This window comes from Emys orbicularis, chromosome 7 (genome assembly GCF_028017835.1).
Source record: "Emys orbicularis isolate rEmyOrb1 chromosome 7, rEmyOrb1.hap1, whole genome shotgun sequence".
Taxonomy (NCBI): Eukaryota; Metazoa; Chordata; order Testudines; family Emydidae; genus Emys; species Emys orbicularis.
In genome coordinates this window covers 34953123-34969252 of record NC_088689.1, presented here as the reverse complement: position 1 = coordinate 34969252, position 16130 = coordinate 34953123, and the positions used below count along the sequence as shown (strand labels likewise).

Here is a 16130-nt window from a genome sequence, read left to right as displayed (position 1 = left end):
ACCCTACCTGAGCCCCCTGCCACACCCCTCCTGCACCCCAACTCCCTGTCCTGAGGCCCCGCTGCACCCCTACTGCACCCCAACCCCTTTCCCTGAGCCCCCTGCCGCACCCTGCACCCCTCCTGCACCCCAACCCCCTTCCCTGAGCCCCCTCATGAACCCCTACCTCTGCCCCAATCCCTTGCCCTGAGCCCCTTCCTGCACACCGCACCCCCTCCCACACCCCAACCTTTATGATGTTCGCCTTTAAAAAAAAGTTCCCTGGGTGCGCACCCTAATTAAATGTTCTGCGCACTCCTATGGTTAAATCAATGGCATAAAGCCAAATGTGAACAGAAGAAACAGATCCAAGTCCCTTAAGTTTCAATTTCCCTGGCAGCAGCTAGTTCAGCTTTTCTATTGTGCGTTCGGAGAGCTGTGCATAGCTTTCACTTTCTAGTTTCCATTTACTTCACTAAACGGCTGAGGAACAGCCCATGTCACATGATGCTGGGATGCCTATAAAATGGAGTAGAGGAATAGCAGCCAGCTTCAACATCCCAAGTTAGTAAGAAAAGAAGCCAAGCTGCATTACAACAGCTGACCAGCAAAGCAAAGCCATGAGGTAAGTAAACAATAGCAACTCTGAACTGTGCCTATTTCATAGAAATGTAGAGCTGGAAAGGACCTTAAGAGGTTGGCCAGCCATCTAGTCCAGTGGTTCTCAACTAGGCGTACGCGTACCCCTGGGGGTACACAGAGGTCTTCCAGGGGCACATCAACTCATCTAGGTATTTGCCTAGTTTTACAACAGGCTACATAAAAAGCACTAGTGAAGTCAGTACAAACTAAAATTTCATACAGACAATGAATTATTTATATGGCCCTATACACCATACACTTAAAGATAAGTACAATATTTATTTATTTTATAATTCTCTGTATATAATTATATACATGTATTATAATTTTATATATATATCAATTAAAATGAGAAGTAAGCAATTTTTCAGTAAGTGTGCTGTGACACTATCGTATTTTTATTTCTGATTTTGTAAGCAAGTAGTTTTTAAGTGAAGTTAAACTTGGGGGACGCAAGACAAATCAGACTCCTGAAACGGGTACAGTAGTCTGGAAAGGTTGAGAGCCACTGATCTAGTCCATCCCTCTGTGCTGAGGATTTGTGTTTTTCTTTCATATGAAAATTCTAAACTATAATTTACTTGAGTTTAAGTAGTTAATCAGGTATGGTACCAAATGTAAGTAATTGTTTTACGTGTGAATTAAAATGAGGACTAGATTAAAGTGATGGTATTGTTAGAAATTTAATTCTGTTAGTTCCAGATGTTCAAACCTCAAACCCCTCTCCATTTTCATGGGTGGAATTTACACCAACAAAGCTTGTGCCCATAGTTCACAGTTGCCACGAGTACTGTAAGGTCAAGTGGATTGCTAAGTAGATGATTTGTGCTCTCAAATCAGGAAACTAACCTTCTAATTACTACTATTGCGGGTGGAACCAGAAAATGTGAGTACGATTTTTGTGCTGCAAACTGATACCCCAGAAAAGGAGACCAACTTCTGGATATCGGGGAGGGGGGGGGGGTTAGGGAGTCTCAGAGCTTTTTTCACTAATATTTTAAAGGAGAAAACTCCAGACTTATGATGATTCTGAAAGTAACATCATTTAATGCTTCTGTGCTGAACTAAGCTAAAAGATGTTTAACCTGCTGTAACTATGCCTTAGTGGGTCACAACTGAGGATGCCAAATTCAGGACGAACTGCTGAGAAATAGGGGAAACACAACCCAAAACTGGTGGTTATTCTTTTATAAGATATACCAAACCAGCCACAAAAGTAAACTCCTGTTTCATCACACTGGCTAACAAGCAAACATAAAAGCATTTTCCTCAGGCTTTCCAGTTCTTATATCACCACCAAAAACACTGGATTCAGATGAGTGGTTCTTTACAACCAGTCTCATCAAATAACAGGTTCTTCTGATCCCACATAACCAGGTCAATATATAACTTAGATCTTACCCCAAAATCACGCTGATGTCAATCCTTTAGTATCTAAAATCTAAAGGTTTATTTATAAAAAGAAAGAAAGAAAGGTGAGAGTTAAAATTGGTTAAAGGAATCAATTACATACGGTAATGGCAAAAAGAACAGGAGTACTTGTGGCACTTTAGAGACTAACAAATTTATTTGAGCATAAACTTTCGTGGGCTACAGCCCACTTCATCAGATGCATAGAATGGAACATATAGTAAGAAGATATATATACATACAGAGAACATGAAAAAGTGGAAGTAGCCATACCAACTGTAAAAGGCTAATTAATTAAGATGAGTTATTATCAGCAGGAGAAAAAAAACTTTTGTAATGATAATCAAGATGGCCCATTTTAGACAGTTGACAAGAAGGTGTGAGGATACTTAACATGGGGAAATAGATTCAATATGTGTAATGACCCAGCCACTCCCAGTCTCTATTCAAACCCAAGTTAATTCAAGCTCAGCAGTTTCTCGTTGGAGTCTGTTTTTGAAGCTTTTCGGTTGCAAAATTGCCACCTTTAAGTCTGTTACTGAGTGACCAGAGAGGTTGAAGTGTTCTACTGGTTTTTGAATGTTATGATTCCTGATGTCAGATTTGTGTCCATTTATTTTTTTGCGTAGAGACTGTCCGGTTTGGCCAATGTACATGGCAGAGGGGCATTGCTGGCACATGATGGTATATATCACATTGGTAGATGTGCAGGTGAATGAGCCCCTGATGGCATGGCTGATGTGATTAGGTCCTATGATGGTGTCATTTGAATAAATATGTGGACAGAGTTGGCATCGGGCTTTGTTGCAAGGATAGGTTTCTGGGTTAGTGTTTTTGTTGTGTGGTTGCTGGGGAGTATTTGCTTCAGGTTGGGGGGCTGTCTGTAAGCGAGGACGGGTCTGTCTCCCAAGATCTGTGAGAGTGAGGGATCATCTTTCAGGATAGGTTGTAGATCTTTGATGATACGCTGGAGAAGTTTTAGTTGGTGGCCAAAGGTGACGACTAGTGGCGTTCTGTTATTTTCTTTGTTGGGCCTATCCTGTAGGCAGATGACTTCTGGGTACTCTTCTGGCTCTGTCAATCTGTTTTTTCATTTCAGCAGATGGGTATTGTAGTTTTAAGAATGCTTGATAGAGATCTTGTAGGTGTTTGTCTCTGTCTGAGGGATTGGAGCAAATGTTGTTGTATCTTAGAGCTTGGCTGTAGACAATGGATCGTGTAGTGTGTCCTGGATGGAAGCTGGAGGCATGTAGGTAAGTATAGCGGTCAGTAGGTTTCCGGTATAGGGTGGTGTTTATGTGACCATCACTTATGAGCACAGTAGTGTCCAGGAAATAGACCACTTGTGTGGATTGCTCTAGGCTGAGGTTGATGGTGGGATGGAAAATGTTGAAATCACGGTGGAATTCCTCAAGGGCTTCTTTTCCATGGGTCCAGATGATGAAGATGTCATCAATGTAGTGCAAGTAGAGTAGGAGCGTTCGGGGACGAGAGCTAAGGAAGCGTTGTTCTAAGTCAGCCATAAAAATGTTGGCATACTGTGGGGCCATGCGGGTACCCATAGCAGTGCCGCTGACTTGAAGGTATATATTGTCCCCAAATGTGAAATAGTTGTGAGTGAGGAGAAAGTCACAAAGTTCAGCCACCAGGTTTGCCGTGACATTATCGGGGATACTGTTCCTGATAGCTTGTAGTCCATCTTTGTGTGGAATATTGGTGTAGAGGGCTTCTGCATCCATAGTGGCCAGGATGGTGTTTACCGAAAGATCACCAATGGATTGTAGTTTCCTCAGGAAGTCAGTGGTGTCTTGAAGCTAGCTGGGAGTGCTGGTAGCATAGGGCCTGAGGAGAGAGTCCACATAGCCAGATAATCCTGCTGTGAGAGTGCCAATGCCTGAGATGATGGGGCATCCAGGATTTCCAGGTTTATGGATCTTGGGTAGCAAATAGAATACTCCTGGTCGGGGTTCTAGGCATGTGTCTGTACAGATCTGTTCCTGTGCTTTTTCAGGGAGTTTCTTGAGCAGATGGTGTAGTTTCTTTTGGTAATCCTCAGTGGGATCAGAGGATAATGGCCTGTAGAATGTGGAGTTAGAGAGCTGCCTAGCAGCCTCTTGTTCATATTCCAACTTATTCATGATGACGATAGCACCTCCTTTGTCAGCGTTTTTGATTATGATGTCAGAGTTGTTCCTGAGGCTGTTGATGGCGTCGTGTTCAGCACGGCTGAGGTTATGGGGCAAGTGATTCTGCTTTTCCACAATTTCAGGCCATGCACGTGGACGGAAGCAATCTATGTAGAAGTCCAGTCTGTTGTTTTGACCTTCAGGAGGAGTCCACGCAGAATCTTTCTTTTTGTAGTGAATAAACTGCTGGCCTAAGTCAAGTCTCTGGAGTACATCCACAGCTTGGATGGGTCATTCAGTCCATTGTTCAGAGCTTCAGTTTGTAGCAAGGTTCCTCCAGAGGTAAGAAGCAGGATTGAAGACAAAATGGAGGTGTTTCCAGGGCCTTTTATAGCTTTTGCCATGTGGAGGGCATGCCATTGTTCTTACTGTTGAAAATCACAGCAACAAGATGGAAGTTTGGAGTCACATGGGCAAGTCACATGTTCATGCCCAATTTCCCTCAGTCATTGCAGGAAGCCATTACTTACACTCCAGACAGCATGTTTACATCACAGTACACTCAGTGTAGGTGGGCGTCTCCCATGGTCCATTGTTAACCAAGTGTTTCTCCAAGATATGCTGGGCATTAACTTGTGGGCGTTACCCCAGGAGCAAACATTTGAAATCCAAGTATAGAGCCAATACTTATTGTGATGGGTTGCATCACAGAAACCCCCTTGGGAACTGCCAACTGCTGTGCCAAGACTACTTCTGCCCCTGCTTTCCCTGCCAGCTTGGGACTCCAGCACCCTGTCTTGTTGAGCCAGACATGCCAGTCTGTTCCAACACAGACCCAGGGTCTGAACCACGTCCCCTAACTGCTGTAGGCTTAAACTGAAAGCAGCTTACAGCAGTGTTCCTGTCTTTAACACTCAGATGCTCAACTCCCAGTGGGGTCTAACCCCAAATAAATCCATTTTACTCAAATTGTTCACCCTCTAGAACACTGATAGAGCGATATGCACAGCTGTTTGCCCCTCCCCCTCCCCCCAGGTATTAATACATTCTCTGGGTTAATTAATAAGTAAAAAGTGATTTTATTAAATACAGAAAGTAGGATTTAAGTGGTTCCAAGTAGTAGCAGACAGAACAACGTGAATTACCAAGCAAAATAAAATAGAACACACAAGTCTAAGCCTAGTACAGTAATAAAACTGAATACAGATAAAATCTCACCCTCAGAGATGTTTCAATAAGTTTCTTTCACAGACTGGATGCATTCCTAGTCTGGGCACAAACCTTTCCCCTGGTACAGCCCTTGTTCCAGCTCAGGTGGTAGCTAGGGGATTTCTCATGATGGCTCCCCGTTTGTTCTGTTCCACCCACTTATATATCTTTTGCACCTTTGTCCCTCTGGGTTCCCACCCCTCCTTCTCAATGGAAAAACACCAGGTTAAAGATGGATTCCAGTTCAGGTGACATGATCACATGTCACTGTAAGACCCCAAGCCTTCATTTCTGCCTGCCAACAGAGCCATCCACAGTCAAATGTCCTGGTTGATGGGAGCCATCAAGATTCCAAACCACCATTAATGGCCCACACTTTGCATAATTACAATAGGCCCTCAGAGTTATATTTCATATTTCTAGTTTCAGATACAAGAGTGATACATTTATATAAATAGGATGACCACACTCAGTAGAGTATAAGCTTTGTAATGATACCTTACAAGAGACCTTTTGCATGAAGCATATTTTAGTTACATTATATTCACACTCATCAGCATACTTTCATAAAAACATATAGAGTGCAACATCACACTTATAACTTCAAACACAAAATGATACATGCATAAAGATAGCATAATCATAACCAGCAAGTCATAACCTTTTCATAGCCACCTCACTTGACAACCTTTGTACACTATTTGCTGCAAATATATAACAGTGATTGCAACAATGCTCTATATGGTCGTATTTTAATCAGATAACGTCACACCTGCACTACAACTCCACCTGTTCACATTATTTATTTCTCTACTGCTATTATACACATGAAAGTTTTTGTTGTTCTGGATTCAGGCATGGTCTAACAAAGCCCTTAATCACATGCTGAACTAAGTACATGAGTAGTCCCATTGACTTCAGTGGGACTATTTACATTCTTCTACTTAAGCATTTGCTTAGAGTGTCTTACTGAATCAAGGCCCGAGTGAGAACAATTGTGTATGAAATGTCCATTCACCTATTGGATTAATGTAATTGACACCACAGCTCCCTAACAGGTGCAGGATTATTTCAACATTTAGAGTCTCCTCTCCACTCAAAACTTGTATTTTACCCACAGATGAAACATTTATGCTGATATCAATTAAAAACTTAAACTGTACAATGATATTACTCGATAGAAATGAGGAAGTCTTTGATGGTAGGGATATGCATTAATAGAATTACTATCACTCTCTCCTTCAGACCTCATTGTAGGATCTAAGTGTAAAACATTGAGACTAGATAAAATATTCAGGAACATTTTCTCCCAAGACCACAGTGATCCAAATTGAATTCCACTCCATCCCCCCTCCCGCCCCCCAAAGCTCTAATAGTTCATTTCTGGCTCCTCTTCTCCTGACCTCTTCACAATTTGCTAATAGGTCTCCACAACCCCAACTCATCTTTCCTTCCCCAATCCTCCAGTTGTACCCCTTGCTCTCCCTCCAGCACCTTCAGCATGCATGATTTTGCAATTGGGTGGCAGCACATACATTGCCACACAAACTGCTAGATCTTCTATGTTCCACCAGGGTTCTGCTAAGTAACAAATAAGTATTTGATTTAGGGTTCTATTTTGTTTAAGCTATACAAATGTTTGTTTGTCGAGCTGCAGCGTTGTGTAGAGTTTGTCTTGACTAAGATTTAAACGTGTGTTGTCAGCCAACAAGTTTTAACACGTTCTAAAGTGCTCCTATGGACAAGACACTATGGACTTTAGTACATGCTAAGCTGGTCAAGTTGAAGCTAAAGGGTAGCCTAGGCTTTAAGTTGATTGGTTTATACTTGGTAAAGTCTACAGTGGCGTGTGTACGCTAAAGTTCTAGAATATGTTAATTATAATATGTTAGCTGACACATTTACACACCACACACCTTTAAACCCTAGTTAAGACAAGGCCTCAGAGTCTAGACTCCTTGGTTTCTTTTTCTGCTCCTAGCTAGGGCAGGGTGGAGTCAGGGCCGGCGCTTCCACTAGGCGACCCTAGGCGGTCACCTAGGGTGGCAGGATGTGGGGGGCGGCATTTTGCCACCCTCGTCGGAATTTCGGCAGCGATTCCTCTGGGCGGGAAGAAAAGCGGCCGCGGAAATGCCGCCGAGAACCAGGGCTGCCCAGAGGGGCTTCTTCCGCTCTGGGTCTTCGGCGGAAATTCGGCGGCGGGTCCTTCACTCGCTCCGGGACCCGCCACCGAAGTGCCCCAAAGACCCGGAGTGGAAGGACCCCCGCCGCCGAGAACACAGCTTCAGAGGAGGAGCTGCCGCCGATTACTGAGGAGGGGCGCTGCCCTAGGGCGGCAAAAACCCTGGCGCCGCTCCTGGGTGGAGTTAGGGGCAGATTATCAGAGCTAAGTGAGAGGAGAGCTCAGAGAAGGGATTCAGGGACAGATGGGTGCAATGTCAGAAAGAAAATAGTGGGGAGAAGAAGCAAGGCAGCCTGTGTGCCAGGATAAATGATCAGGCAGGAGTATTGACTTCTGTTTCATATTAGTACCACTTTGTTGAGAGTACACCAATTTGTTCTTTTTCAGATGTCTCCCGACATCTACTACTTATGAAAAATAAAATAAAGATAAGGAATGGGAAAGAGAGTATTCATAGAAATGTATATCCTCTTTTTCACATTTATCCATTGTAGGTTGCTGGGTGTTAACACTTTTGACAATCAGGCCATTTATTTCAGTGTCTATAAATGGATTTAGAAGCCTAAATTTAGGCACCTATTTTTAAAAATCTTGGTCCCAGTTTCCAGTTCTTTCATAACTCATTACTCTACCCCATCCACTCCCAATATTCTCCTACCTTGGATGATCCCTCAGGCAAAGGAAGATCTGAGCAGTGTGTCATGGAGTGGAAACTAGATGCCTCAAGCAAAGTCACTGTTGCTTGAGAGAGCAATGAGGCCTGCATGACTGAGTGCAGGCAGCTCTATTTCTCCAGCTCTTCAGCAGCTGTGTTCCCCCTTCCATATGTTAGTGTACACGGAGCTACTAGAAAAATGGAGCTGTCTACCCTCTGAAGAAGCTCCTAAATGCAGAGGCTTCTAGTGCTGCCAGATCAGACGGTTGGCCATTTTGGACTCATTTGTCTGAGGGTATGTTTACGTTAGAATTACTGTAGTAGCACAACTGCAACTGCAGCACTATAGAGTAGATACTTACTACAGAGATGGAAGGGGTTCTTTCATCACTGTAGTTATAGGTGCTGGAACTGCGGGTGCTGCCGCACCCCCTGGCTTGAAGTGGTTTCCATTATACACAGGGTTTACAGTTTGGTTCAATGGCTCTCAGAACCCCCTTTATAAAAATTGTTTCAGCGCCCCTGACTGTAGTAACTCTACCTTTCCAAGAGGCAGTAGCTAGGTTGACGGAAGCATTCTTCTGTTAAGAACATAAGAACAGCCATACTGGGTCAGACCAAAGATCCATCCAGCCCAGTAGAGGCAATGAACAGACCAGGTAATCATCAAGTGATCCATCCCCTGTCACCCATTCCCAGCTTCTGGCAAACAGAGGGTAGGGACACCATCCCTGTCCATCCTGGATAATAATTGATGGACCTATCCTCCATGAATAGGAGTTCCTTTTTGAACCCTGTTATAGTCATGGTCTTCACAACATCCTCTGGCAAGGAATTCCACAGGCTGACTGTGTGGTGCGAAGAAATACTTCTTTTTGTTTGTTTTAAACTTGCTGCCTATTAATTTCATTTGGTGACCCCTAGTTCTTGTGTTATGAGAAGGAGTAAATAACACTTCCTTATTTACTTTCTCCACACCTGTCATGATTTTATAGACCTCTATCAAATCCCCTTTAGTCGTCCCTTTTCCAAGCTGAAAAGTCCCAGCCTTTTTAATCTCTCCTAATATGGAAGCTGTTCGAAATCCCTAATAATTTTTGTTGCCCTTTGCTGTACCTTTTCCAATTCCAATGTATCTTTTTTGAGATGGGGTGAGCTGATCTACACAAAAAGTATTCAAGATGTGGGTGTACCATCAATTTATATAGAGGCAATATGATATTTTCTGTCTTATCTATCCTTTTCCTAATGATTCCCAACATTCAGTTAGCTTTTGTGACTGCCACTGCACATTGATACTCCTGAGGGCATTCTGTGCCAAAAAATTAAAAATTCTGCACACAATATTTTAAAATTCTGCAAAATTCTGCAAATTTTGTCAAATAAATGTGGAGGCTCCAGCATAGCATTGGGGAACACAGGCCACTGGTTGCACAGAGGTGGGTGATTACTGTGCTGCTCACCCCTCCTGGGACACAGACTCAGTGGTGAGGCTGCACCCAACCCTGACACAGCACAAGGACCGGGCCTGCCCCAGAAACACCCCAGAGCCCTGTCCCTCCATGCCAGGTGCACCAGGTGTCGGTAGGCAGGCTCAGCAAGGTAGGATCCAAGTGTGGAGGGGGTTAGCATGGGCGGAATCCAGGTGTGGGTTGAGAGGGTTCGGTGTGTGGTAATCTGGGTGCAGGCAGTTCAGTTGGGTTTCTGGGTGTGGGGGGGGACCTGGATGCACAGGGGCTTGTTGGGAGGTTCTGGGTGCAACCGTAATGGTACTGTGCAGGGGGGTCCAGGTGAAGGTAGTTGGGGCTCAGTGGAGGGGTCTGAGTGTGGGTGGGGATAGAGCTCAGCAGGGGGGTTGGTGTGGGGGGGCTCAGTGGGGAGGGTCCAGATGCTGGGAGAGTGGGGCTCAGTGTGGTTGGGATCCAGGTGCACCTGGTTGGGGCTCAGTAGGGTGGGGATCTCGGTGCGGGTGGCTCATCAGGGTGGTCCAGGTGCAGAGGCAGTGGAGCTCATCGGGGGGGGGTTCTGGGTGTGTGATGGGGGGGTGAGGCTCAGCAGAAGGGTCTGGATGCACGGGGGTTGGACAGATGGGGGAGCAGCTCCCTGTACAGTGATCCATCCTGCTGCAGCTAAGGAGCAATGGGTGCAGGAAGCACGGGGTAGGTGGGAGAGTTTGCAGAGCTTCCTACAGCTGGGGGAGAAATCTGGGGGTGGGTCTGACCCAGCCCCGGATCCCGTGCATGGGAAGAGGAAGTCCCGTCTTCCCCAGTCCAGACGGAACTTGCAGCTGAGCCTGACGCAGGGTAGGAGCCACCAGCTGTGTCTTCCCCAATCCCGCCCCACAGTGATTTACCTCTCTGCCGGCTGCCCTGGGCACCCAAAACATACTGTTGGGGAGGGTTGCATGATCGCTCTTGTGGTTTCTCTTTGCTTCCCTGTCAGTTTTCTGCAGGGAAACAAAGAAATCCTGTGCATGCGCAGTGATGCAGATTTCCCCCATGGGTAACATTGAGTGGATGTTTTCAGAGAATTATCCACAATGACTCCAAGATCTCTTTCTTGAGTGGTAACACCTAATTTAGACCCTATCATTTTATATGTATAGTTGGGATTATGTCTTCCAATATGCATTACTTTGCATTTATCAACACTGAATTTCATCTGCCTTTTTGTTGCCCAGTCACCCAGTTTTGTGAGGTCCCTTTGTAGCTCTTTGCAGTCTGCTTTGGACTTAACTATCTTCAGTAGTTTTGTATCATCTGCAAAATTTGCCACCTCACTGTTTACCCCATAGGCTGGAGCACCCATGGGGAAAAATTAGTGAGTGCTCTGCACACACTGGCAGCCAAGCTCCCCTCGGCGCCCCCCCACCCCCACCCCACCTCCTCCTCCTTCCCTGAGCACGCCTGGTCCCCGCTCCTCCACCTACCTCCCAGCGCTTGTCGCTGCCAAACAGCTGCTCCAGGAGGGAGGGGGGAGGAGCGGGAACGTGGCACACTCAGGGAAGGAGGCAGGGAAGAGGTGGGGCCGGGGCGGGGATTTGGGGAAGGAATCAGAATAGGGGCAGGGAGGGGGCGGAGTTGGGGCAGGGACTTTGGGGAAGGGCTTGGAATGGGTGCAGGCAGGGATGGGAGGGGGCGGGGTAGGGGTGAAGTCAGGGCAGGGCTGGGGGCAGAGGGGGGTTGAGCACCCACCGGCACGAGCAGAATTTGGCGCCTATGGTTTACCCCTTTTTCCAGATCATTTATGGATATGTTGAACAACACTGGTCCCTGTATAGACCGCTGCGGGCATCACTATTTACCTATCTCCATTTTGAAAAACTGACCATTTATTTCTACCTTTTGTTTCCTATCTTTTAACCAGTTACTGATCCATGAGAGGACCTTCCCTCTTATTCCATTACAGCTTACTTTGCTTAAGAGCCTTTGGTGATGGACCTTGTCAAAGACTTTCTGAAAATCTAAGTACACTATATCCACTGGATCACCCTTGATCACATGTTTATTGACCCCCTCAAAGAATTCTAATAGATTGGTGTGGCATGATTTCCATTTACAAAAGCCACGTTGACTTTCCCCCAATAAATCATGTTTAGCTATATGTCTGATAATTCTGTTCTTTACTATAGTTTCAACCAATTTGCCTGATACGGAAGTTAGGCTTACTGGCCTGTAATTGCCGAGATCACCTCTGGAACCTTTTAAAAAAATTAGCATCACATTAGCTATCCTCCAGTCATCTGGTACAGAAGCTGATTTAAATGATAGATTACAAACCACAGTTAGTAGTTCTGCAATTTCACATTTGAGTTCCTTCAGAACTCTTGGGGTGAATACCATCTGGTCCTGGTGATTTATTATTGTGTAATTTAATTTGTTCTAAAACCTCCTCTAAAGACACCTCAGTCTGGGACAGTTCCTCAGTTGTCACCTAAAAAGAATGGCTCAGGTTTGGGAATCTCCCTCACATCCTCTGCATTGGTGAAGACAGATGTAAAGAATTAATTTAGTATCTCTGCAATGGCCTTACCTTCCTTGAGTGCTCCTTTAGCATCTTGATACGATAGTCCAGTTGTTTAGCAGGTTTCCTGCTTTTGATGTTGACCTAGCATTATCAACTTTGGCACTTAGGTCATCTTAACTATGTCTCTCGGAGGTTGAAAAATTCACCCTAAGCGATGTAGGTAAGCTGACCTTAGTTTTAGGTGTAGAACAGGCCTGAACAACATCCTATCTCTAGACAAACAAATAAGTGGAAGTGTGCAGATCTGGTATAACATAGCCCGAATGAAGTGCAAACCAATGTAGGCCTCATGCCACCTTTCTGTCCTTTAACTACACAGAACACTCTACTAGGGTAACATAATACAAGATAATTTAATCGTACAGAATAAAAATGATCCAACATGGATAAGAAAAGTGAGGAGTTACTGTAGTTTACATGGGATCAGAGTAACAGAGACAATATGAATAACCAGTGGTGTTCAAATCTTCAGACCTATGAGCTCCATATCTTTGGTTTCTCAAAGTATTGTTCTCTGGTTAGTGCCACTTGTGATGCACCCTCTCTCTGAAGCATCTGTAGAGGTGACATTATTGCTATCTCACTAGTTAAGATTGGCAATATTGTAAATTAAAAACAGAAGTACAGAAAAGCAAAATAAAAGATAGATAATTGTCCTCTGGGGTAAATAAAGTTTTAATTTGAATCTCTTCTTCTTCACAAAGGCTTAAACATGCTTCTTTTCCCCCCTCTAGCAATATTTCCAAGAATTCGCTAAAAACTGTCTTGCTGCAACTTGAATGCCATTTTACATGGACTTTGCTGAAGGATGATGTTGATCTTGATAACTTAGAGGAAACAATTTGTGATCAGATTGAGTTTCTAATCACAAAATCCAAAATCAGTAATTATAATCTGCTAGCCTATGTGAAACACATGAAAGGCAACAGTGAGGAAGCTCTGGAAAGTCTACAAAAAGCTGAAGGAGAAGTTCAAACAAATCATGCAGATGAGGTTGACAGAAAAAGTCTTGTTACCTGGGGGAACTATGCTTGGGTCTATTACCATATGAACAAACTTCAAGAAGCTCAATCCTACATAGGCAAGGTAGAAAGCAGCTGCAAAAAGCTCTCAAGTGCATCTCGCTATAAGATTCAACTGCCTGAGATCTACTGTGAACAAGGGTGGGCACTATTAAAGTTTGGAATAAAGTATTATGAAAGAGCAAAGAAATGCTTTGAAAAGGCTCTGGAAGAGGAACCCAACAATCCAGAATTTAATTCTGGCTATGCAATTGCCATATATCGCCTGGAAGATTTTCTTACAAAAGGCTCTTCTGGTGAGGACTCATCACTGGAACCTTTAAGGCGTGCAGTAAGTCTGAATCCAAACGACACTTTTGTTATGGCACTCCTTGCACTGAAACTTCAGGAGACAGACCAAGTCGAAGAAGGAGAAAAGTACATCAAAGAAGCATTGCAAAAAACCCCAGATCTTCCCTATTTATTGCGATATGCTGCCAAGTTTTACAGAAAAAAAGGACTAGTGGAGAAATCACTGGGGTTTTTGAAAAAGGCACTGGAATTTACACCAACCTCTGGCTTCCTGCATCATCAGATAGGTCTTTGCTACAGAACACAATTATTCAAAATGAAAAAAGCTACAAAATATCCACCTAGAGAGCAGATGGAGGAACTGATTCGATTGTGCATTTTTCATTTTAAAATGGTGGTGGAGCAAAAATCAAAGTTTATGTATGCCTATATTGACCTAGGAAGCATGTATGCAGAAGGAAATCAATATCAAGAAGCAGAAGACACCTTTCAAAAAGTATTTAAGATGGAGAAACTCACCTGTGATGAGAAGCAACAACTCCACTACCGCTATGGACGCTTTCAGGAATATCACAAAAAGTCTGAATCTGAGGCTATTAATCATTACACAAAAGGGCTGAAAATTGAGAAAAACTCACATGAAAGAAACCTGTGTAAAGATGCTCTGAAGAAATTAATAGAAAGGAGAATTCAGAGAGGCTCTGCAGATGCTAAAAATTTGGGTACGCTTGGACTTATTCACCAACTGAATGGGGAGAAGCCTCAAGCAATTGAGTGTTATGAGAAAGCCCTGGCATTGGAGCCTGATAATGAAGAATACTTAAGTGCTCTCTGTGAGATACGGCTTTCCATAGAAATCTAAAGCTTCTAAAGCAGAGAATCCATTTCTGTAAGCACCCAATTTTTTTTTTTTTCAAAACTGTATATGATGAAAAGTTTGTCAACTTCCTCCATTATTTGTATGATAGCCTGAATTCCCCATTTAGGCAAAACTTGCATTGAAATTAGGCCTATAGTTTGAACATTACTTACTGGCATGTAGTGCAGAATTTGTAATCCTAGCAATTAATGAGCTCTTGTGGCCTCTCCCTCCTGCGAAATAACGATGTTTATGTTGATAACAAAGAACACTTTCTGCAGTGCTTGAAGTGAAAAAGTGTAACAGATGTGGAAGTTTGTAGCACCACCTGCTGGTGATCATGTAAAATCTGGAAAATGATGTTTTCTAACTTACATAATGCCAAGAGTATGACTGTGGAGAACGTATAATAGTTAATCTATCTTTTGGCTCAATTTAAGATCTCTGTAAATATCTGTGTTTGTGTTAATTTCTGCTCTTAGATATATAGCTTCAACGTGAGTCATCAGAACGTGCAGTACACTGGGAAAAGATGAGGGTTAAAATTTATCAAGAGTCTGTTAGTTCATACTATTTCAAGACATCAGATAATTGAGTGCATCCTCCTATGAGGGCAAGAAATAATGATATGGACTGGGTACTACTGATGAGTTTTATCATTTTGGACAGGGTGGATTTATATTGTTACTAGGATGCACACTTTGGAGCTATATTCAGAATTCAGTATGGGTCATGGACTTTTGTGAGTTTGGGAGTCTGTAGGCTTGCATAATTGACTGCGTTTGCCATACTTGTTTAACTAGGAAGAAAAAAGAGCCCTGCTTGTATCTTTTTTCCAATGAGAATCTTATAAACCATGTACCATTTGCACGTTGCTGTATTTTTGTAAATTATTAAACTGCACTGAGTCAATTAAATTTTGCTTTGGGAATCTGTCTGCAGACCAACCCCCACATCTGTACGTAAAAGCTACTAAAATGGCCATTTAAAGCATAGGAATAAAATTCTGATCAGATGTTAAGGAGACAGAGGAAAAGCCCCACTTGATTTCCTGGACTGTCTGCAAAGCTAGTTTTAGTAGTTTTGCACTGAACCATTGAACTGTGCTTAGAGAGCATCTTTCTAGTTCAAGTACACCCCACAATCTTGGGCATGTGCACATGGGTAGAGGGGCGAGAGGACATAAGGGGTACATGCGGGAGGAGGTGACACAGCATAGGGCACAGGGGAAGAAGTTTGACAGGGCATGCGGGAGAGGGTGACATAGCACAGGGCCCAGGCACGTGGGGGAAAGGAACGAGGGAACACAGGGCATGGTGCGCATAGGGGAGGGCATGACAGAACACCGCACCCAGGCACATGGGGAGGGGGTGAAAGGGCACAGTTGCACGAGAAAGGAAGTGACAAAACACAGGGGATGTGCACCAGGGAGAGAGGAGTGACAGAAGACAGGTTGTTTAAAAATAAAAAAAAAGAGGAAGGTGTGGAGAATGTATTCCATCTTGTGAATTGCTAAGAAGAATCTAGTTGTTTTAGGACTGATGGCCAAAGGGCAAAGCTTGTACAGTGTGACACTTTTACATTCCACTACTGTGTCTTGGCCAATGGGATGGCATGCAATGCACCATGTAGAAAACATACTCCATTTCCAAAGCAAACCCCTTTAAGACTTTGTTTGTGAAAAAAATAAGAGCTATTTTTCAGGACCAATTATATCTTCACTTTTGTA

At 43.7% G+C, this 16130-nt stretch overlaps 1 protein-coding gene across 1 annotated transcript; it reads left to right on the top strand.

Moving 5' to 3' along the window:
* The first annotated feature begins 518 nt into the window (after positions 1-518).
* LOC135881019 (interferon-induced protein with tetratricopeptide repeats 5-like) lies at positions 519-15309 on the top strand. Its single transcript, XM_065407500.1, has 2 exons — positions 519-604; positions 12964-15309. The coding sequence occupies exons 1-2, from the start codon at positions 600-602 to the stop codon at positions 14402-14404; spliced, it is 1446 nt and encodes a 481-aa protein (XP_065263572.1). The 5' UTR covers positions 519-599; the 3' UTR covers positions 14405-15309.
* The last annotated feature ends 821 nt before the right edge of the window (positions 15310-16130 follow it).